At 41.4% G+C, this 20,804-nt stretch overlaps 3 protein-coding genes and 1 long non-coding RNA gene across 8 annotated transcripts in view; 2 read left to right on the top strand and 2 right to left on the bottom strand.

The window, feature by feature from the left end:
- Window positions 1–14,651, bottom strand: adprm (ADP-ribose/CDP-alcohol diphosphatase, manganese dependent). 4 transcript variants are annotated; one of them, XM_088360180.1, is made up of 9 exons: window positions 14,259–14,651; window positions 13,140–14,113; window positions 12,934–13,006; window positions 8,388–8,546; window positions 5,299–5,422; window positions 1,721–1,797; window positions 1,022–1,657; window positions 821–946; window positions 1–691 (listed from the first exon to the last, which is right to left on the bottom strand). In XM_088360180.1, the coding sequence occupies exons 7-9, from the start codon at window positions 1,578–1,580 to the stop codon at window positions 387–389; spliced, it is 990 nt and encodes a 329-aa protein (XP_088216306.1). In that variant the 5' UTR covers window positions 1,581–1,657; window positions 1,721–1,797; window positions 5,299–5,422; window positions 8,388–8,546; window positions 12,934–13,006; window positions 13,140–14,113; window positions 14,259–14,651; the 3' UTR covers window positions 1–386. The 4 variants fall into 4 exon arrangements, with proteins under 4 accessions (XP_088216306.1, XP_088216310.1, XP_088216308.1 ...); XM_088360184.1 differs by having other exon boundaries at window positions 1,749–1,797; window positions 14,259–14,463; XM_088360182.1 differs by lacking the exon at window positions 8,388–8,546 and having other exon boundaries at window positions 14,259–14,462.
- Window positions 3,941–12,776, top strand: LOC148382975 (myosin-4-like). Its single transcript, XM_088360162.1, has 36 exons — window positions 3,941–4,066; window positions 4,274–4,430; window positions 4,504–4,531; window positions 4,603–4,717; window positions 4,821–4,913; window positions 5,029–5,092; window positions 5,155–5,253; window positions 5,327–5,430; window positions 5,499–5,637; window positions 5,702–5,820; window positions 5,895–6,044; window positions 6,113–6,283; window positions 6,353–6,659; window positions 6,730–6,794; window positions 6,860–6,947; window positions 7,195–7,312; window positions 7,404–7,527; window positions 7,597–7,733; window positions 7,804–8,059; window positions 8,135–8,377; window positions 8,442–8,618; window positions 8,695–8,840; window positions 8,920–9,010; window positions 9,259–9,648; window positions 9,716–9,842; window positions 9,911–10,029; window positions 10,140–10,336; window positions 10,403–10,586; window positions 10,693–10,858; window positions 10,931–11,055; window positions 11,187–11,495; window positions 11,564–11,767; window positions 11,854–11,979; window positions 12,057–12,227; window positions 12,304–12,504; window positions 12,571–12,776. Exons 1-36 carry the CDS (start codon window positions 3,956–3,958, stop codon window positions 12,745–12,747), a joined length of 5,598 nt encoding a protein of 1,865 aa, XP_088216288.1. The 5' UTR covers window positions 3,941–3,955; the 3' UTR covers window positions 12,748–12,776.
- Window positions 13,719–20,804, top strand: part of gas7b (growth arrest-specific 7b) — a 15,980-nt gene continuing 8,894 nt past the window's right edge. Inside the window, exons 1-3 of one of the 2 annotated variants that reach the window (XM_088360176.1) lie at window positions 13,719–13,871; window positions 13,978–14,119; window positions 18,567–18,684. In XM_088360176.1, coding sequence (XP_088216302.1) covers window positions 14,021–14,119; window positions 18,567–18,684 — 217 coding nt within the window. In that variant the 5' untranslated portion in view covers window positions 13,719–13,871; window positions 13,978–14,020. Of the gene's footprint in view, window positions 14,120–18,566; window positions 18,685–20,804 lie in introns of both variants that reach the window. The other variant, XM_088360175.1, reaches the window with a different exon arrangement.
- Window positions 14,850–20,804, bottom strand: part of LOC148382977 (uncharacterized) — an 8,681-nt gene continuing 2,726 nt past the window's right edge. The window contains exons 2-4 of the long non-coding RNA XR_015854051.1: window positions 18,717–18,808; window positions 17,803–17,948; window positions 14,850–16,893 (exon numbers count right to left, since the gene is read on the bottom strand). This is a non-coding gene — a long non-coding RNA (uncharacterized LOC148382977). The remainder of the gene's footprint in view (window positions 16,894–17,802; window positions 17,949–18,716; window positions 18,809–20,804) is intronic.

Genomic DNA, 20,804 nt, shown 5'->3' on the forward strand with positions numbered 1-20,804 from the left:
AATATTTTACATTTTTATTTGTTTCTTTGTCCTTAATCAAGCCTTTTCTTCAAATATTTTTTCACAACTTGTCAATATATCACCAATCTAGAAAACTGCCCGACTTGACAAAAAAAAATCTAAATGTTATACAATAGATTAAAAAATGTAAAAAAAATCTTGCCAGTGTAAAGAAAAGTGCTATGAATTCATAAACATGCCTTCCTGAAGACATCACATTGTTTTCCCTCATGAAATATTTGTTTCTTTCAGTGCAAAATAATTCATGTGCAAAGTTTAACAATTTTTTCTTACAAACTAATTTTTCTTAAAATCAAACCTTTAATGGCCTACAAAATGATGGCCTACACAATGAAGACAGTTTGCCATCTTTGGTTGTCAATGCCTCAAAGACTGGTGTCAGGGAAAATAATATCAATATCAGGAATCCTCCCAAAGCCCTTCAACACCATCCTGTCTTCATACACTGAGATGGTTCCAAAGGCGTTGCTGTCCGGTGGCGTCTCAATGACTCCCTCCAGTGTAAGGTGGTGAATTCCTGTACTTTGATCCAAGCAATAGCCACCTTCATGATCATGTCCTGCTATGAAACACACCACACTACTGTGAGATTGGATAGTGGATAGCAGCTCATCAAAGTTCCAGGCCAGGCACACGGGGGTGGTGGACAATGGATGGACTGGGAGGTGGCCTGAAGAAGAAGAAAAAAAAAGGACCATGAATATGACATTTTTCTTACTTCTTACTACGGGCTAGACTTTGGACATTCATCACTTTTCTGTCACTGATATTAAGGTAATAAAAAATAAATATCACTTACTGACAATGGTGACTTTCTCATGTTTCTTGTCACTCAAAGCCAAAACAGAATCAAGCCAGTCCAGCTGGGCCTTGCTGAAACCACCATTAAACTTGCAGAACCTCTGCTCTAGGTCATCATATAAACCTGGGACAAGTACAAAAAACAAACAAAAACAACATCCAGGTGACATTTAAGTGGCAGGAGCCTGCAGGATGTTACCTGGAGGAGAATTGAGGTCCTCGTTGCTGTTGTGCTTTCTTATCCAATTGAAAGCAGTGTGGTACTGCAGACTGTCCTCATCTACACCAAGCAAGCTCACATCATAAGCGTCCAACACAACAAATGTGAACCCGGGGAAGGGACTGAAGCTGTAGGCGTAAATATCACCACCGAGGCTGCTGTCGCCAAGGATGGAGCTGTTCAGCTTGGAATGCAACAGCTCGCTTCTGCTGAAGTTGTAGAACTCATGATTGCCCCACACATGGTGAACGTCGATGGCACTGAGGCTGAACTCTTCCAAGACCTTCTCCAGTGCTCGGCTTGAGGCGCCGTGACCCTTGTTAAAGCCGTCGATGATGTCTCCCAGTTGAATGATGAACTTTGGACGGGCGGCCGAGTGAGCCCAGCTCTCCCTGGCTTTCCTGAGCAGCCCAAGGCTACTTCGATAGTATCGAGTCCTTGTCTGGCTGTAATTGAGCCCGTCGTCCATGTCTGCGTACTGAACGTCAGCGATTACGCCGAATGTAAACAATGGCTCGCGTTGACAGCTGTCGTCCATCGCCGGCCGGTCTTTCCTTGGCTAACAATCGGGAGCAGGTAGACGTGGAGCGTTACCGGTGTGCAGCATACGTAATTCTGGAAAAAAAAAAACCATGTCAAAGCAAGTTCCTCATTGCAGGGGCAGAGTATTTCCCTCACGTCAGTTCCGAAGATGATAATCCTGCACCGTTGTCCGTGTCCGTAGTGGTGTGCCCGTATTCATTTCCGGCTTATACCTTCAAAATAAAAGTGAAATGGAGAAGGTTACAATTAAGAAGTGGGTGAATAATAAGAAAACAATGATTTGATATGACTTATTAGCTTCTGTAAAGGACGAAATGGCTTTCTATAGATAACTTTCAACCAACTTCACACTTTTTTTAAACACCTGTGTTGCTCTTTATCGCCACCAGGGAGCGACAAAATCATTATAATAGCAGCTGCTTCCATAAATAGTATGCATCCTATATCATGTGATAGTTTTTGTTTTATATATGTAATTATTATTATTATTATTATTATTATTATTACAAAGATTAAAATCCATATGGAAAAGAAATTCCTTCCACTCAAATAATCAAATGATTGTCTGCATTATTTTCACAAATGACTGTTGTAAATTTATAATCTCAAACAGATAATAGACTATGACCTGTGCTTAGCACCCCCTTATTTAGACAACTTGAACTCAACTTGACATTTACTCCTAAGCCATGAGATTTGGCCATCTGTTACATTACAGACTACAATAAACTCTTGTTGCAATCCATCGCATTCAGTCTGGCTTTCGAAGACACACAAGGAGGTGCTGGTCCAAAACCATTTCAATCAATAGAAGCACACAAACACTGCGGTTAAAACAAGCTAATTTTAGTATCACACATAGTCCCCTAGAGAACACTCCCTAAGAATATCTACTAAATCGATGGAGCCCATACTTGTAAGGCTGAAGGTTCATAGCCTGCTTGTTCATGATTTAACACCCGTCTTGTCAGTTTACAGTCATCTCATTTTCTCCTGCATGACCCTGACAAGGGATTTTAAACTGATTGACAGTTTAAATACATCACATCAAAGACTATAATAATATAGGGGAGAGCGGGGCGAGTTGTCACATTCCAATTATATTCTTCACCAGAGGGCACATATTACAAGTGGAATGTTTTGTTTTGTTTTTTTTACTTTTACTTTTTATGGCCAGGGACCTTGTTCTGGAGGAGAAGAAAAATAGTACATTGTAAGCCAATTAACCAATGGATTGCATCTAATATATCATTTCGTGATTAGTAGTCATTTGAAATATGCAAAGAATGGGCTGATGAAAATGGAGTGAAGGGATTCATTTGTCAAGTTTTGTTTGAGTGTTTGTAATCCAGTGCATATTGCATAAGTATATTTAATGGCTATTTCAATCTTTTTTTTTCTCATTATAACCATTTTCTTAGCTTGATTTGATCATATATGTGTGCCTAAAATTGGCAGCATACAAAATAGTATAATGACTTAACTGTGTGTCCTTCAAAGATGGAATATTGAGAATAGTCCCTCGGTATTAGCATGTATTGACACATACTTTGGCCAGCAAACAAAAGTGAGCGAGCGAGCCCATGATGAGGCATTATTCAAAAGCTCTCTTGACTTAGCTTTCTGAGATTCACATGTACGTAGTATGAGTGAAATCAAACAACTGCAGCTCTTGTGTGTTGTGCTTGTTGCCAAGGCTGAATCATCTTTGATGGAGCCTTAATTGTTTCGGGCTTTGTATCGCTTGTAGAGGTCGCCATCCTTTGACATTCTTTTTTTCTTTTTTTTCATCTTTAATCCCAGTAACTCCGTGCCTTGGGTTTATAACAAAAGCTCAGTGATATCCCCCATTAAATCACATGCCAAAGTAATCGCTCCTCCACCCGCCACATGGCTTTGCCCTAAATATAGGTGTTGGAGACCTTATAAAAGACTTTAGCGCCAATGGCGTTGGCATTTTTCAGCTGAGACGTCTGCTGGTAAGTAGGTTGGACCCTTTTGGGTTGTTGAGTGATGGAATGATTCGAGATAATAATACATAATATTACTGTTGACATGTACTTTTAGAGAAGAGTGCAAAAATGGATGCTGACATGGCTGTGTTTGGGGACGCCGCTCCGTATCTAAGGCGGCCCGAGCGGGAGCGGATTGAGGCCCAGAATCGGCCCTTTGACGCCAAAACCTGCGTGTATGTGGTAGATCCAAAGGAGCTTTTTGTTAAAGGCACTATACAGAGCAAAGATAAGGGGAAAGTGACTGTCAAAACAGACGTCGGAAAGGTATGGCTAATCAAAAAAAAAAGTGTATCATCCAATTGAACCATTATTAACATTACAGGTTGTCACGGTGACGGATGACGACGTGTTTCCTATGAATCCGCCCAAATTTGACAAAATTGAGGATATGGCCATGATGACCCACCTCAATGAGGCGGCTGTGCTGTACAACCTCAAAGAGCGTTATGCGGCGTGGATGATTTATGTGAGCATGGCAGCAATTGCTTGGTCTATATTTTTGCATTCGATTAAGTTTTTGTCAAGTTGAATCCTCTTCTAAAATATGGAGTAAATTAAAAAGTAAAAGCATTTTAAGTAAATTAATTAAAAAAATACTCTAGGTTACTTGCCATTATTGTCTCTTGTATTGTATCCAATCATCTGCTTTCAAATGGACTGTTTATGTTTTTAGACCTACTCGGGACTCTTCTGCGTCACTGTGAATCCTTACAAGTGGCTTCCAGTGTACAACCAAGAGGTCGTGGTGGCCTACAGGGGCAAAAAGCGTCAGGAGGCACCACCACACATTTTCTCCATCTCTGACAATGCTTATCAGTTCATGCTCACTGGTAAATTTAAATTGAATGACTAAACGAATACAAATGAAAATTTAGAACGCAACTGTCCTTTTGTTAATTCCAGATCGAGAAAACCAGTCCATCCTTATCACGTAAGTTGCATGTTTAAGAAGGGGAATGAAAGAAAAAGAAAAAATGACTCTTGTTTATTTCTATCCTGCAGCGGAGAATCCGGGGCAGGGAAGACTGTCAACACCAAGCGTGTCATCCAGTACTTTGCAACAATTGCAGGCTCCGGGGACAAAAAGAAAGATTCTGCTGCAGCTGGCAAGTTACAGGTGACTAGCAAATGATTTCTGTTTACCTTCTCATGAAAATCAAGTCACATTTCTTTGCATTATATGCTGTGTATGTATTTTGACTTTATTGTTATTGTTGTAGGGAAATCTGGAAGACCAGATCATTTCTGCCAACCCTTTACTTGAGGCTTTTGGAAATGCCAAGACTGTCAGAAATGATAATTCCTCACGTTTTGTGAGTAAAGCAATCCCACTGAATGAATGAGATCCAATTCAAAAATATTATATTTATATATATTTATTATAAAATATATTAATTAATAAACAATACATATTTGTTTTATTTCCAGGGCAAATTCATAAGAATTCACTTTGGAACAACAGGGAAATTGGCCTCAGCTGATATTGAAACATGTGAGTTGAATCAAAATCAAAGATGCATTTTATTGTTGAGCTTTTACTATCGTTCTTGTTAGATTTGCTGGAAAAGTCAAGAGTCACTTTCCAGCTATCTGCAGAGAGGAGCTACCATATTTTCTACCAAATCATGTCCAACAAGAAGCCTGAGCTAATAGGTAATATTAGGGGGGAAAAAATAATATTATAAATAACATTCTTACCCATTGCGGCTCAAAATGATCTTTTCAGAGGCTCTGCTTATCACCACCAACCCGTACGACTACCCGTTCGTCAGCCAAGGGGAGATCAGCGTCGCCAGCATTGATGACAGTGATGAGCTGATGGCTACAGACGTAAGTAAAAAATAAAATAAATCAAACAAAATATTTTATTGAAGCATATCATCGTATTATTCTTTTAGAGCGCCATTGACACCCTCGGTTTCAGTGGAGACGAGCGGATGGGCATTTACAAACTCACCGGTGCTGTCATGCATTATGGCAACATGAAGTTCAAGCAGAAGCAGAGAGAAGAGCAAGCAGAGCCAGATGGGACAGAGGGTAATTTGGATCATCACATGATCAATTGTCAGATTTGTTTGATTTGCTGGTTTCTTTTCATCAGTGGCTGACAAAGCAGCGTATCTGATGGGCCTGAACTCAGCCGACATATTAAAAGCTCTGTGTTATCCCAGAGTGAAGGTGGGCAACGAGTATGTCACCAAAGGACAGACTGTGCAACAGGTACGCGGGAATTGCAAGTAGCATTCCAACCTCCTATATGTACTGGATAGAATTATGCAATCCAATTTATGCAGGTGTACAATTCCATCGGTGCTTTGGCCAAATCAGTGTATGAGAAGATGTTCATGTGGATGGTGCTTCGCATCAATCAGATGTTGGACACCAAGCAGCCACGTCAGTTCTTCATCGGCGTCTTGGATATTGCTGGTTTTGAGATTTTTGACGTACGTTCCCATTGACATGGAGGTTTTTTTGGGTTTTTTTGTAAACGTAAAATTGTTGTGTTTTTCAGTATAACAGTCTGGAGCAGCTTTGTATCAATTTCACCAACGAGAAACTGCAACAGTTTTTCAACCATCACATGTTTGTGTTGGAGCAAGAAGAATATAAGAAAGAGGGCATCGAGTGGGAGTTCATCGACTTTGGGATGGATCTGGCTGCTTGCATAGAGCTCATTGAAAAGGTGGTTTACAAATAATCTTGTCATTGTGGAAAAATATTCTTTTTTTTTTATACTGTCTACTCATTCCAGCCAATGGGTATCTTCTCCATCCTTGAAGAGGAATGCATGTTCCCCAAAGCCTCCGATAGCACCTTCAAAAACAAACTGTATGACCAACATCTTGGAAAGTCCAACAACTTTCAGAAGCCCAAGCCTGTGAAAGGCAAAGCTGAAGCTCACTTCTCCTTGGTGCACTATGCTGGCACTGTGGACTACAGCATCACAGGCTGGTTAGACAAAAACAAGGACCCGCTCAATGAAAGTGTAGTCCAGCTCTTCCAGAAGGCAGGCCTAAAATTATTGGCTTTTCTCTATAGCAGTTATTCATCATCAGATGGTAAGACGTATTATCTCTTTTCTTTTTTATGCTTGTAATCACGTAAGACGTTTTCTATCAGATAACTCAGCTGGTGCAAAGAAAGCAGCCAAAAAGAAAGGCTCCTCCTTCCAGACTGTTTCAGCTCTCTTTAGGGTAATATTCGATTCGACTTGGGCAAGTTTGCAATATTATGACGATGACTCTCTCCAATCCAACAGGAGAATCTCGGGAAGCTGATGACAAATCTCAGGAGTACCCATCCACATTTTGTTCGGTGTCTCATCCCAAATGAAACAAAAACTCCAGGTATTTCAAATTAGGGTACCTCAAATGCAGGCATCTCCTTGTTCTAAATTATCAGCAGTAATAATGGATTGCCATACTTTATCTTTCAAAAGTATGTACACATTTGTCAGCAAGTTAGTTTTTGGTGTCATTGAAAATGTGAGATATTAGAAGAATTGGATTATTTTTATTCAAACAATTTGTACACTAGGGCTTTGATAAAGTCGTATTGTTTTAATTTTTACACGATAATATTTCTGTCGATTAGGAATTATGGAACACCATCTGGTTATCCACCAACTTCGATGTAATGGTGTGCTGGAGGGAATCAGGATTTGCAGGAAGGGCTTTCCGAGTCGAATTCTCTATGGGGATTTCAAGCAAAGGTTCGGGACCAAAGCGCTATGATTTCATTTCATTTTGTTGTTCATAGAGAATATGAGTCAAAAACTTCATTTTTATGTTGTTTCCTTCTAGGTACAAAGTATTAAATGCCAGTGTTATCCCTGATGGCCAATTTATTGACAACAAGAAGGCTGCAGAGAAGCTCTTAGGATCTATCGATGTAGATCATTCTCAGTATAGATTTGGGCATACAAAGGTATTCTCCATTTCAGCCACCCTCATCATACTCCATAATTGACCCTTTTTTTCTTCTTCGTTCCTGTAGGTGTTCTTCAAAGCAGGCCTATTAGGTCTCCTGGAAGAAATGAGGGATGAGCGACTGGCCTCGCTCATCACCATCACTCAAGCCTTGTGTCGCGGCTTCCTCAGGAGAAAGGAAATTCAGCAAATGTCGGAGAGGAGGTAAGGAGAATCATCGCAACACAAATATTGATCATCATAATGACCTTGCATGAAATCCATTCCCTTCTAGAGAATCGGTTTACACCATTCAGTATAATATTCGCTGCTTCATGAATGTCAAACACTGGCCATGGATGAAGCTTTACTTCAAAATCAAACCACTTTTGAGAAGTGCTGAGACAGAGAAGGAAATGGCCATGATGAAGGAAGAATTTGCAAAATGCAAAGAGGATCTAGCTAAATCTGAGGCGAAGAGAAAGGAGATGGAAGCCAAAATGGTTTCCCTGGTGCAGGAGAAAAATGATTTGTGTCTGCAGATCCAAACTGTGAGTAGAAACTTTAGGACAGATGGAAAGACAGCTAGATAAAACTATATTACTGTGTTGTCTTTTGTCATTTAGGAAGGCGAGAGCCTGGCAGATGCAGAAGAAAGATGCGATGGACTCATAAAGAACAAGATTGCATTGGAGGCAAAAACCAAAGAACTGAGCGAACGACTGGAGGATGAGGAAGAGGTGAATGCCGAACTCACGGCAAAGAAGAGAAAGCTGGAAGACGAATGCTCGGAGCTGAAAAGGGATATCGATGATTTAGAGCTCACCCTGGTCAAAGTTGAAAAGGAAAAGCACGCCACAGAAAATAAGGTTTGCAAACCCAAGTGTGGAGCAAAAGAGGAACGTCTGATGACTTGATTTCAATTTTCTTCAGGTGAAAAATTTGACAGAGGAGATGTGCTCCCTGGATGATTCCATTGGCAGGTTGTCCAAGGAGAAGTCAGCCTTGCAGCAGGCACACCAGCAGACGCTGGAAGACCTGCAAGCAGAGGAAGACAAAGTCAACACTCTGAGCAAAGCTAAGACCAAGTTGGAGCAACAAGTCGATGATGTCGGTCTTTGCAATTTGATCACAATTCAGACGAAGATGTGAATAATACAAATGTATATTTGTGTCAATGGGTTAGTTGGAGGGGTCGCTGGAACAAGAGAAAAAGAACCGCATGGATGTGGAAAGGACCAAGAGGAAAATTGAAGGAGATCTTAAACTAGCCCAAGAAGCCATCATGGATTTGGAAAATGACAAACAAACGTTGGAGGAAAACCTTAAAAAGTAGACCATTACAAAAATAGTTCAACAGCATCAGAGTTTCATTTGGAATGTACTCATTGTTTTCTTTTGACATTTTCAGGAAAGATTTCGAATTAAGCCAACTTACATCCAAAATTGAAGATGAGCAGAGTGTAGCAATGCAGTCGCAGAAGAAGTTCAAGGAGCTGCAGGTAATTCACAAATGATGGACCTTCGCCTAGTTAATTTAATCCAAATCCAGAAATTATTCTGAATGAATTATTTAGAATAAAATAAAATATGAAATGTAGCATATAACAGTCCATCACTTGTATTGTTATTTTCATTTAGTCATCATAAAATTCTAATTTGCCGCTCTTCTCCGATTGTCAGCCAGTCCAAATTGTTATGTTAACCACTTCTGTACAATTGTATTATTTCCAAATGGTTCCTTCCCTAGGCACGCATTGGAGAGCTGGAAGAGGAGATTGAAGCAGAACATGTTGCCCGAGCCAAGGTGGAGAGACAGCGTGGTGAACTCGCACGGGAGCTTGAAGAGATCAGCGAGAGGTTGGAGGAAGCCGGAGGGGCCACCGCAGCTCAGATCGAGATGAATAAGAAGCGTGAGCTGGAGTTTCAGAAACTCAGACGGGACCTGGAGGAGTCCACGCTTCACCATGAAGCCATAGCCGCCGCCTTGAGGAAAAAACACGCCGACAGTGTTGCCGAGTTGGGAGAGCACATTGACAACCTGCAAAGGGTCAAGCAAAAGCTGGAGAAGGAGAAGAGCGAATACAAGATGGAGGTGGATGACATGTCTGGCAACATTGAGGTTACAATCAAAGCAAAGGTAAGAAGGGATTGCTGTCGAAATGCTTTTTGGGAATGGCTTCATGGATTTCAATCAATGAATACAGAGTCATTACGAGAAGCTGTGTCACTCCATGGAGGACCAACTGAATGAATACAAGTCCAAACATGACGAAGACTCTCGCTTGATCACGGAATTAAACGCGCAAAGGGCAAGGCTCCAAAATGAAAATGGTGAGAACGTGCTGATGACATTCCTGTCCAAATATGTGAACACTCGCTCAATTGAACTCTTCCATCAGGTGAGTTTACTCGTCTTCTGGAGGAGAAAGAGGCAATTCTTTCTCAAATGTCCAGGGCCAAGCTTGCCTTCACCCAGCAAGTTGAGGAGCTCAAGAGACAAGTTGAGGAGGAAACAAAGGTCTGCTGTCTTCAAAATACAAACAATGAGCATCTTAGCGGCTAATTGCCATCAGGAACCAAAGAGTAACCTCGAAATAACAATATCTCTTTGGTGTCCCTTTCCGTTAGGCGAAGAGCGCCCTGGCTCACGCTCTGCAATCTGCACGTCATGACTGCGATCTGCTTCGGGAGCAGTTTGAAGAGGAGCAGGAGGCCAAAGCCGAGCTCCAGAGGGCAATGTCCAAAGCCAACAGTGAGGTGTCACAATGGAGAACAAAATACGAGACTGACGCCATCCAGCGCAATGATGAGTTGGAAGAGGCAAAGTCGGTATTCTACTCAAAGGGATACTTAGAGTCATTGCTCAACTCTTAACTGTTGCATTGGTTCAGGAAAAAGCTCACGCAACGTTTGCAAGAAGCTGAAGAGGCCATTGAGGCTATGAATGCCAAGTGTTCCTCGTTGGAAAAGACAAAACAGAGGCTTCAAGGAGAAGTGGATGACCTCACGGCTGAAGTGGAAAGGGCCAATGTGCAAGCAGCTCTCCTTGACAAAAAGCAGAGAACCTTTGATAAGGTTAGAGGGAGGGAGGGAGGGAGGCATGATACTTAGTCACTCTTGCTTCCTAAAAATAGAAGATAACTTCACTTTGCTACTGGATGGATGTTAATGGTGTGTTTAGATTTTGTCTGAGTCGAGACAGAAGTTCGAAGAGAGCCAAGCTGAGTTGGAAGGATCACAAAGGGAATGTCGTACCCTCAGCACAGAGCTCTTCAAAATCAAGAACTCCTACGAAGAAGCTTTGGATCACCTCGAGGTCCTCAAACGAGAGAACACAAATTTACAGCGTAAGAGCCTTTTTCTTTTCAAAAAAAGATTCTGATCTGTGTCTGATAGTGACTATGAAATATTCTTTGTAGAGGAGATCTCTGAAATCTCTGACCAACTTGGTGAGAATGGCAAAGTCATGCACGAGCTGGAGAAGACTAAGAAACATACAGAGAGTGAGAAAACGGAGATCCAGACTGCTCTGGAGGAAGCTGAGGTAATGTGGCTGACTTTTGGACAAAGAAAGCTGCTTGGTCGGTCCAGAAATTTCAAAGCATCTTCGAAAAACCTCCACCGCTGTTGACTATACTAAAATTTGCCAGTAATGTGCTCATTTTTATCTTCCAGGCCTCTCTGGAACACGAAGAATCCAAAATTCTCCGGATCCAGCTTGAGCTGACTCAAGTCAAAGGGGAAGTGGATCGCAGGCTAGCTGAGAAAGACGAAGAGATTGAACAGATGAAACGCAACCACCTGCGCATGGTGGATACTTTACAGTGCACCTTGGATGCCGAAGTACGCAGCAAAAACGATGCCATGCGAATTAGGAAAAAGATGGAGACTGACCTCAATGAGTTGGAGATGCAGTTGAACCACTCTAATCGGCAGGCGTCCGAGGCCCAGAAGCAGCTGAAGAGCATTCAAGTCCACCTCAAGGTTCCCAAACGCTTTCAGTACACACACACACATACACAGCAGAATTTCACATCTGTTTCTTTCTGCAGGAGCAAACTCTTCACCTTGATGATGCACTACGCAGCCAAGAAGACCTCAAGGAGCAGGTCGCCATGTTGGAACGCAGGAACATCTTGATGCAAGCTGAAGTGGAAGAACTGAGGGCTGCTTTGGAACAATCGGACCGAAGCCGCAAGTTAGCCGAGCAGGAACTCGCTGATGCCTGTGAGAGAGCTGGGCTGCTGCACTCACAGGTGGAATTCATGGAATTGCTTATGCTCCCGTTTTACTCTTCTGGAATAAACTGAGATATTTTTTATTGTTTATCTTTGGAATACAGAACACGAGCCTTCTCAACCATAAGAAGAAGTTGGATTCTGACGTCAGCCAGCTGCAGGGTGAGCTGGAGGATGCAATCCAAGAGGCTCGCAATGCTGATGAGAAAGCAAAGAAAGCCATCACTGATGTAAATATGAAGATGAAAATATTATGGTCATGCTGAAATGACGCCATCTCATTGGTTACTCATTTCTGAAAACGCAGGCAGCCATGATGGCAGAGGAGCTCAAGAAAGAACAAGACACCAGTAGCCACCTAGAGAGGATGAAGAAGAACATGGAGACCTCGGTGAAGGACCTACAGCATCGTCTCGATGAAGCTGAGAGCCTTGCATTGAAGGGGGGCAAGAAACAACTCCAGAAACTGGAAGCTCGGGTACGCGAAAACCTTCCTAAAGTCTCGGAACATTACAGAGAGTCAAGCTAAGTTCTAAGTTTGGATTATGTTTCAGGTGCGTGAACTGGAAAGTGAAATGGAGAGTGAACAGAAGAGATCTGCAGATGCTATCAAGGGAGTCCGGAAATATGAAAGGCGGATCAGGGAGCTCACGTACCAGACGGAAGAGGACAAGAAGACTGTTTTGAGACTGCAGGACCTTGTTGATAAACTGCAACTTAAAGTCAAAGTATATAAACGGCAGAGCGAGGAAGTGGTAAGGTCTTAATTGAGTCGCCTATAAATGACAACTCATGTTGATTTCAATTCATCATCTTCTCAGGAGGAGCAAGCAAATCTTAGTCTTGCCAAATTAAGGAAGGTCCAACATGAACTGGAAGAGGCCCAGGAACGAGCAGACATTGCTGAGTCGCAAATCAATAAGATGAAAATCAAAAGCAGAGAATTTGGAAGGGTAAACTCATCATCTAGATGTTTTCAAACCATTTGGATTGGATGAACATTGATTTTTCTTCTCTCCTATTTGTTTGTGCCCAAGGTCGCCGATTCAGAGTAGAACTTGAGAATATCTACGACCAGAGAATCGTCAATATCGACCCCGAACTTAATAAAAATGAATATCTGAATTTAATTAGATGAACTTGAACAGAAATGATTAAATTGAGTGTCTTTTATGCATGTTTACCAGTGTTGTATGCATGATGTGGGAGTGTCTTTTGTGTCGAGTTGAATTGTTGCAGTTCCAGATGCAGGCAGGCCTGTGGACACAAATGACAAGACAATTAGAAGCATTTGATTGAAAGAGTTCACTTGAAAACGCACAGGCCATGTCGGGCTTATTTGGAAGATGCAGACAGAAAGTAGAACATTAACTCAAATGCATTAAAATACCTGTTTTAGAAATTCTCTGGTGGATTTATGCAAACTCTGCTTTGTCTACATCTGGTCGTTGAAGACGTTAACTGCCAACGCTGGCTTCTGCAAACTTTTTGTGCGCCCGGCCGGCCGGCGCAGCAGGTGGACCAAAGCATGAAAAGGAAATGGACATGTTCATTTGACTCTGGGTTACATACAAGTGAATGGAGGCACTGCCGTCTTGTGGTAGCTTGGCGTCATTACACTAAGTGCTTCATATGCCTCTTGTTAATTCATTACATTTTTGGATATTATAATAAATGTCACACCTTTATTTACGTGGTTGAAAATAAAAAAATAGCAAGTTTGTCAATTTGAGTGAATTAAAATATGCCTTTGTGTGCAGTTTTTACAAATAGCAGCCTGTGAAAACCGGTTTGACACGTTTGTGCTTCTTTCTTGTTAAATGTTGCCCTCCTGTGGCAATCATGCAACATTACAAGTTCAAAGTTTTTAAAGCTTTTAATTTTTAGTTTCTCATTTTCAGGGTTTTATTTTGAAGTCGTTCTTGGTTTTCTGTTTGCTCTTCTTCCCTTCACGCGACTTGACACTTAAGCTTTGTGGCCTGAAACGGAGCGCTCAGGCAAGCAAGCATTGCGCACCAGAGCAGCGCGGCGCGGTGCGGTGCGGGGTGTACTGAGCGTGACCACCCTGCAACCTGTTCATCTACTTTTAACAAGTTTCACAAGAAACTGTCATTCTTCCGAGGTGCGGACCTTTGCCAACAACTTTGGCATCAGGCAGCTTGTGTCTGAAAACTTTTGCTTTTCCGGGCGATGTCTGGATCATACTGCAAAACTTTGTACCCGTTCAGTGGAGATCAGCACCAGCAGGGACTGAGCTTCGATGCCGGGGAGATGATCATGGTGCTTCAGTCTCTGCCTGGAGGCTGGTGGGAAGGAGAGAAAGATGGAACCAGAGGATGGTTTCCTTCAAGTTATGTCCAGGTGCTGGAGGTAAGATTTTTTTTTCTTAATTATACTCAACATCTAAACTTGCAACACAATTGTAAAATATTGCACAAATAAAAATTCAAAATCATTTCAATTAGGTTGACTCATTTAACAAATGGCAGCCACTAAAAGAAAAAGTCACCATGCATGAATGACTAGGTTCCCCGTGCTGTGTTGATCAAATTGGGTGAAACTTCTTCCAGGGATTGGCATCTTGCTGAGTGGCCGCTCGCTCGCCCGCACGCACGCACACTTCCTCATTCCATTCGCATTCCATTCAAATTCTCAGGTCTCCTCTGAGTGCGCGTGAATGCACTGGCTGCTCTGGTTCCTCATGGTCAGCTCCTCACTTGAAATGCGGGCGCCTACATTCTTGAAAGTATACCCTGAAATTAACTCACGATGTAGTTGTGCAGTTTTGGACAACACGAGTGGGCAACAAAAATAAAAATATTGTGGAAGCTGTGCAAACAATCACAGCACTACTGCATGCCATGCACTCACGACCGTTTTATGATTAGAGTAAGGAAGAAAAATCAATTTTAAGCTCCATCCATCCATGCATGCATCCACCCATCCACCCATCCATCCATCCATCCATCCATCCATCCATCCATCCATCCATCCATCCATCCATCCATCCATCCATCCATCCATCCATCCATCCATCCATCCATCCATCCATCCATCCATCCATCCATCCATCCATCCATCCATCCATCCATCCATCCATCCATCCATCCATCCATCCATCCATCCATCCATCCATCCATCCATCCGAAAATGATTATCTATAATATCAGAATTTGCCATTTTTTAAATCAATTTATTGATAAATTGGTTTATTATTATAAAATCATTGTGAATAGGTGTCTTGTGTTTGCTGATATTTCATGTGACTTATCACAGGTTCCGTGCTTTCACAGTATCTTTGACTGAAACTGTGGTTGGATATTTGTGATGTTTGAATAAAGTTTCACCTTTGAATGACTCGCGTTCATTGAATGGAAACTAACTTAAAATTAACTCTTGGCAAAGGGAAAGATTGGCTCTTATCATGCAGATGGTGGAAGTTTGGAGTTGACATTTTGTTACTTTATCACTGCACCAAGATTTAAACATTGTCATGAGTAGGTGTGCCCAAACTTGTGAGCAGCGAGCTAGTTGCATAAAAAAAAGTCCTTAGTGCTAACGTCACATCCAAAATCGTCACACAAATACATACAGTAAATAAAAACGAGGCGGTGAAATGTTTGGCTGTGACACATCCTCCTTCCAACTTGGCCTCAAACTAAAGAACACATTTAAGGTTTTCACATATCTTGTGGTAAAACTGTCACTGAGTACCTCGGGACAATTTGCTGTGCGTCTTCCCAGCACGTAGTTGCTACTAACTGGAGAAAAAAAGCCTTTTGTGTTGTGGTAACACTCCGAAAGCTTTAAATTGTGAGAAATTTTAGCTACCAATTTGAGGTTTTTGAGGTAAAATGAACTTCTTTTTTTTTATACTGGAAGCATGTCACTGTTTCTATTTTGAGTTGTGTTTTGAAGAAAAAAAAAAAATATTAGCTCAGAGTAATTATAGTGATTTTCATTTGGCCTAGCTTTACTATTTCATTCCTCATGATGCAAATGAAATATATCCTAAATAATATCCTACTAACAATTGCTCAATACTACTACTTTACTCTTCTTATGATTTACTATCCTATTGCTTCAATGTCAATAGTAAGTAGCCTATCGGCAAGGTGTCCCAATATTTTCTTCGACTTCCATGGAGTGATTATGGTTATTCTGTTCTTGGATCATTTTCATATTGTAAATTAGGGAAATGGGTGGGAACAAAATGGTCATTGTAAGGACTTGCCTGCATGCACGCACGCACAAGACCTTAAGCAGACAATGGCAGCAGTTAGTGTGCACATATGTGCATGCACTGAACAGCGTCAATGTCTCCTCCGGTTTCTCAAGTCTCCCACATTTCCCTAATGCATAAGTCCAAATAAAGATAGTATCGGAAAGCCTTGTTGTTCTTTCCCCCTTCCAAACACTCATTATCCTTCGCTCCTGCATTGACTCCTTCCTGTTCTATCTCGGGTACATTTGTCAGGCAGCTAGTGGCTCAGTGTATGTGTGAGAATTTTTTCCCTGGCTGGATTTTTCATGAGGTCTTGACTCTTGCTGAGCGATCCCAAAGGAGTTGGGAACTCTGTGTGTGCTCCAAAGAGTGCTTACAGTACAGGGCCTGCTTATGGCAGTGGTGATGATGGAGTTACGACCCTTGAGGGACTGTGTGGGAGTTTGTGCGAGGAGAGTGTTGGCTTGTTTTGTATTGGCCGTCATGGTTTTTTTCAGCTGACGTGTGCATTTTTTTTTCTTTTCACATTGTGATAATGTTATTTGAAAAGAAAAGCCTCTGGAATACACATGGGACAACTCAAGTCAATGTAAATTACAAGCAATGCTCTTGAAGTCTTTTTTAAACGGCAAACTATTACTCAACAATTTAATTGATTTATTTATGGCACTCTTGCATCCATACCTGTCACCTAACATTAGGCTTGTTCATTCAATGAGCTGATCTGTTGACAATTTGGACTGCTGAGTTTGCTTATTCCTCCTCCTCCACACAGCCAGTGACTGTCTTTTACCAAAAATCATGTGACCAATAGTGACGGTGACACAGATGATGACAGTTGGGATAGTGTGACTCACCTTTTCAGGACAATGGCACAAAGTGTGTGCTCAGATGTTACGAACCTGCTGATGAGTTAACACTGGAAAGAAAGAAATGAAACAAAAAAGTTTAGTTGTTGCTCAAGGTTGGAGTCTTTTTGTCAACTGGTTACACCAGTGTCAATTGGGCCACGACATCGTTACGTGCAACAATGTTGAGGAGGTTTTGTGGCATTAAATGAAAGACAAAGAAGAGGACCATCATGTTTGAATTTGTATTCTTTCTTGTGGGTTTTTCTTGGAGAATGGATTTTTGTCTTCATTAGAATGCAAGAAGTCTTTGGACACATTTGATTTAAGTTAATTCGTTGTTGTCCTTCATCCCTTTATTTCTCTTGGAGAAATAAAAGTTCAGAAAAGTTTCACGAGTGGTGTCGCAAAAGACCTTTTATTTTTTTATTACATTTAACTTTCGCTGTGCTATGTAGATATACAGTTGTGTCATTTGATGCTAACGGCAATACTTGCTTGCAATGCTTTCGCAATAAAAGCCCATGAATAATGCAGATCAGGGAACATAAAAGACTTGTGAGCAATATAAAATAATTTCAATGTCAATTCCGTGCGGTTCACAATTTGTTCATTTTGACTGAAATCATACATTAAGATGCGTATTTTTTCATTTCTGTGATGACGCCCATTGCATTTAACACAAAAGTCGAATTCAAATGACAATGATAAGAAATGCAGAATCAAATAGCTTGCATTGCTTGCTCATAGCAGTCCTGATTGTTGCGGTTGCTTCTCAGTCTGTGCAGAAGGATGAGTGCATTTGCCACAGGCTTTTCTGGCATGCTGTGAATGTGGAGCCAAAGGCACTTTTGTTCCGTTATAGAACTTTAACCATCTGGAATGGTGCATTATTTAATGTCGCATATGCTGGGACAAGAACGCTCCAAGATTTGACACCACTTGCCACCACTAAAGTCTTTCTTATATGCTGGACTCACCGAGTTTTGTTCAATCCTGGAAGGCATCCCCAGGCAAATTCGACAGACATCTTCACATAGTCAGATGTCAATCACCTTCAGGAATTGCTGCCTAAAATCCATGCTGTTCAAGCCACCGCCGGATGGCCACCATCTGTGGCCGAAAGCTGTAGAAGAACAATCCTGGGCTTTAGTCATGAATACTGAACATGTGACATCAATGACACAAGCAGGAAATATAGAGAATGCACAAGCATGTTTTGTGGTATGTCAGAATACATTTACATACATCAATAAAAATAAAAGAAATATTTGGATTTTCCTTAAAGCCAACTGTTTTCAGTCAACATGAATAAATCATTTGGCCTCACTGTCCTAATACTTTTGGAGGCGAGTGTTGCTGATAATCTTTCGACATGAGAGAGCAATGGGATTTAGTAGACTGTCAATGATATCTGCACTTTTTCAAGTCTCTCTGCACAATATCTTTACAATGGGCTCTTTCTTCCTCTTCTGTATTCCTGCTAACCATTTGCAGATGGATGCAGTTTGCCTTCTTTTTGTCCTTTGCGTTCGATGGACATATGCTGGCCGGCTCGTTTGTACATTATGTAGCAGCAGGCCGCTCTTTGCTCTGATGTCATTGCTTGCTTGCTTGTAAAATGAATGAGGAAATTAAAACCATATAACATGTTTGTATCTCCTGGGAGGCTATAACATTTGTCGGGACAATATTGCCGCTTAAATCCTTCTACTTATTTATATTCCTTCTTCTGCTTTGACAGAGAACAGCATCGCTAAGTCAGCTTCCGCTGGAGGACCTGAAAGAGCCTCTGCCTCCTCACTGGAAGTGCTACATGTCTCCACAAGGACGGCGATACTATGTCAACACCATGAGCAATGGTATGAATATCAGAAAAATAAAGAAGGTTCACCTGTTTTCTGGGTTTGATCATATGACATTGGCGAGCTGAGCCACGATTGGTCGCTCGTTACCTGAGCCCTCAGAAATGGTGATGGCCATCACCTGAGATGGATAAAAACAGGTTCATTCATACCCCACTAAGTGTATTATTATTGCAAGTTCCGAGTTTAAGCCAGTGGGGCAATTGATGAGCCATGGATGCAATAAAAATGTGTTAAAAATCAATTTTAGGTCACTTTATTGTTACGTATTGCTTGGTTAAAGCCAAATGACGAACAAGAAAATATTACGCAAACTGGTGGTGTGACAATTGAGGATGTTGGCCTCGACCGCAGCTTACGGAAAGATTAAAACACAGTTGCTGATGAGTGATAGTTTCCCTAGCAACTGTTTTTTTGTTTTGTTTCATTTCTAAAGAGCAGAGCAAAACAGATGAAACCACAAAGATTGTTCAACCACAGAAAACAATGCCTGGGGTTAGAAAATACCTATTCGATTATCAACCACCACAGTTACCACCCCTTTAGAAGCAAAAATCTTAATATGCTGCTTATTGTTGCTTGAGGCGTAAGAGTACATCCTACATGTGTAACCACATCTGTGGATTTGATTTAACATCAGAGCGTAACCACTTTCCCACAGAGCTGTTCACATCTTGTTTGTGTCTGATCATGTTTCCAGCGGTCAAATTGTGGCCGGGACCGAATCTAAAATTAGCCGAGCGAGGGCTCATAACGCAGACACAGGCCGTAAGGAGTCACTCGTCCTAATCCTCTTTTCGTTTTACTCACATGAACTTTGGTGCTTAATGTGATGATTGTTTTACAAAGTCCAGACTTTGGAATCCTGAGTACTCATATTATTATATACATTTAACATTTTAAGTCTAAACTGTGTGAGGTCATACAATGTTATCAAAATGAAACAAGAAAAACTACGCTAGATGGCAAGTTGCATCTAAAATTTAAAGCACCATTATGTATGATATCATGAGATAGCAATATATGCAGACAAACTTTAAAATACATAAGGACATTTCAATTCAGCTGGCATCAGAGGGTTAACATTGGAAAGAGGCGTGTTTAAAGAGTGCAGTAAGCATTCTACACACACACACGCACACAGCCTTATATTTACAACTACAGTAAAAATACATGATGATCTATTCTCATAAGAGCTTTTTACTTAGGAGACCAGACTGCACTGCAGGTGTGGACCTCTTTTCAAATGTACAACTCTTATCTGATGACATTCTTTGTGAACAATAAGCATTTATAGCATGTCTGCTATTTTCTCTGGCCTCTTTTCATTACTCTGCGATATGCAGCATGATCAGATACTGTCCTGTGTGCGTGCGTGTGTGTGTCTGGGTGCCATAGTAACGGAACTACATGCGTAGGCGAGGGCAGTGTGTCCTTGTTCTGTGTTTTGGAGGTTTTTCCCTTCTTGTGTTGCTGGGTGCTACAGTTCTTACCAGCAGTCTTTTGAGAGTCTCCACTCATCCCTGTCTGACCAATGGGAAATTACATGCACATGACTAACACCAAGGAAAATAACCAAGTGATTCTAAATAATTGCCCAATGTGTAGGAGGAAGTGTGTGTGTGTGTGTGTGTGAACCAACATATACATGGTGTGGTCGGACCGCAGAGGTGAGACACTAAGCCATCTTTTTTAGTCCACTTTTTGATATCCTAACTCATTTATGCAAAGAGAAAAAGGTCGTTCATGTGCTGCATGCTGTCGTTTCTATTTTGAATCTGCATAATTGAGGCTCCTTTCTGGTGTCAAAAGAGGCTGGCAGGAAATGAGCCATGTGATACACAATTTAGATGCTTTCGACTTGTGGTGACGAGGAGGTTGATGAGATTTACTGCTGATGATGCGGCATTTATAAAGCTGACAGGCTTCATAAAAGATCATCCAAATGACTAGAACTCATTTCGCCTGGTTTTAATTGTCCATTCCTGTTGTAGATTTGAGCCCGAGAGCCGTGCTTTCTGCTCCTGGTTCATCAAATTGCAAAGCATGCCTTTTCTCCTTCAGCTAGCTGCCAGTTTTTCACTCCATGCGTGTCATTTAAGGAGATGGGCTTGGCC

Source organism: Syngnathus floridae, chromosome 18 (assembly GCF_059516105.1).
Source record: "Syngnathus floridae isolate MCC-2025c chromosome 18, RoL_Sflo_1.0, whole genome shotgun sequence".
In the NCBI taxonomy this organism is placed as follows: Eukaryota; Metazoa; Chordata; class Actinopteri; order Syngnathiformes; family Syngnathidae; genus Syngnathus; species Syngnathus floridae.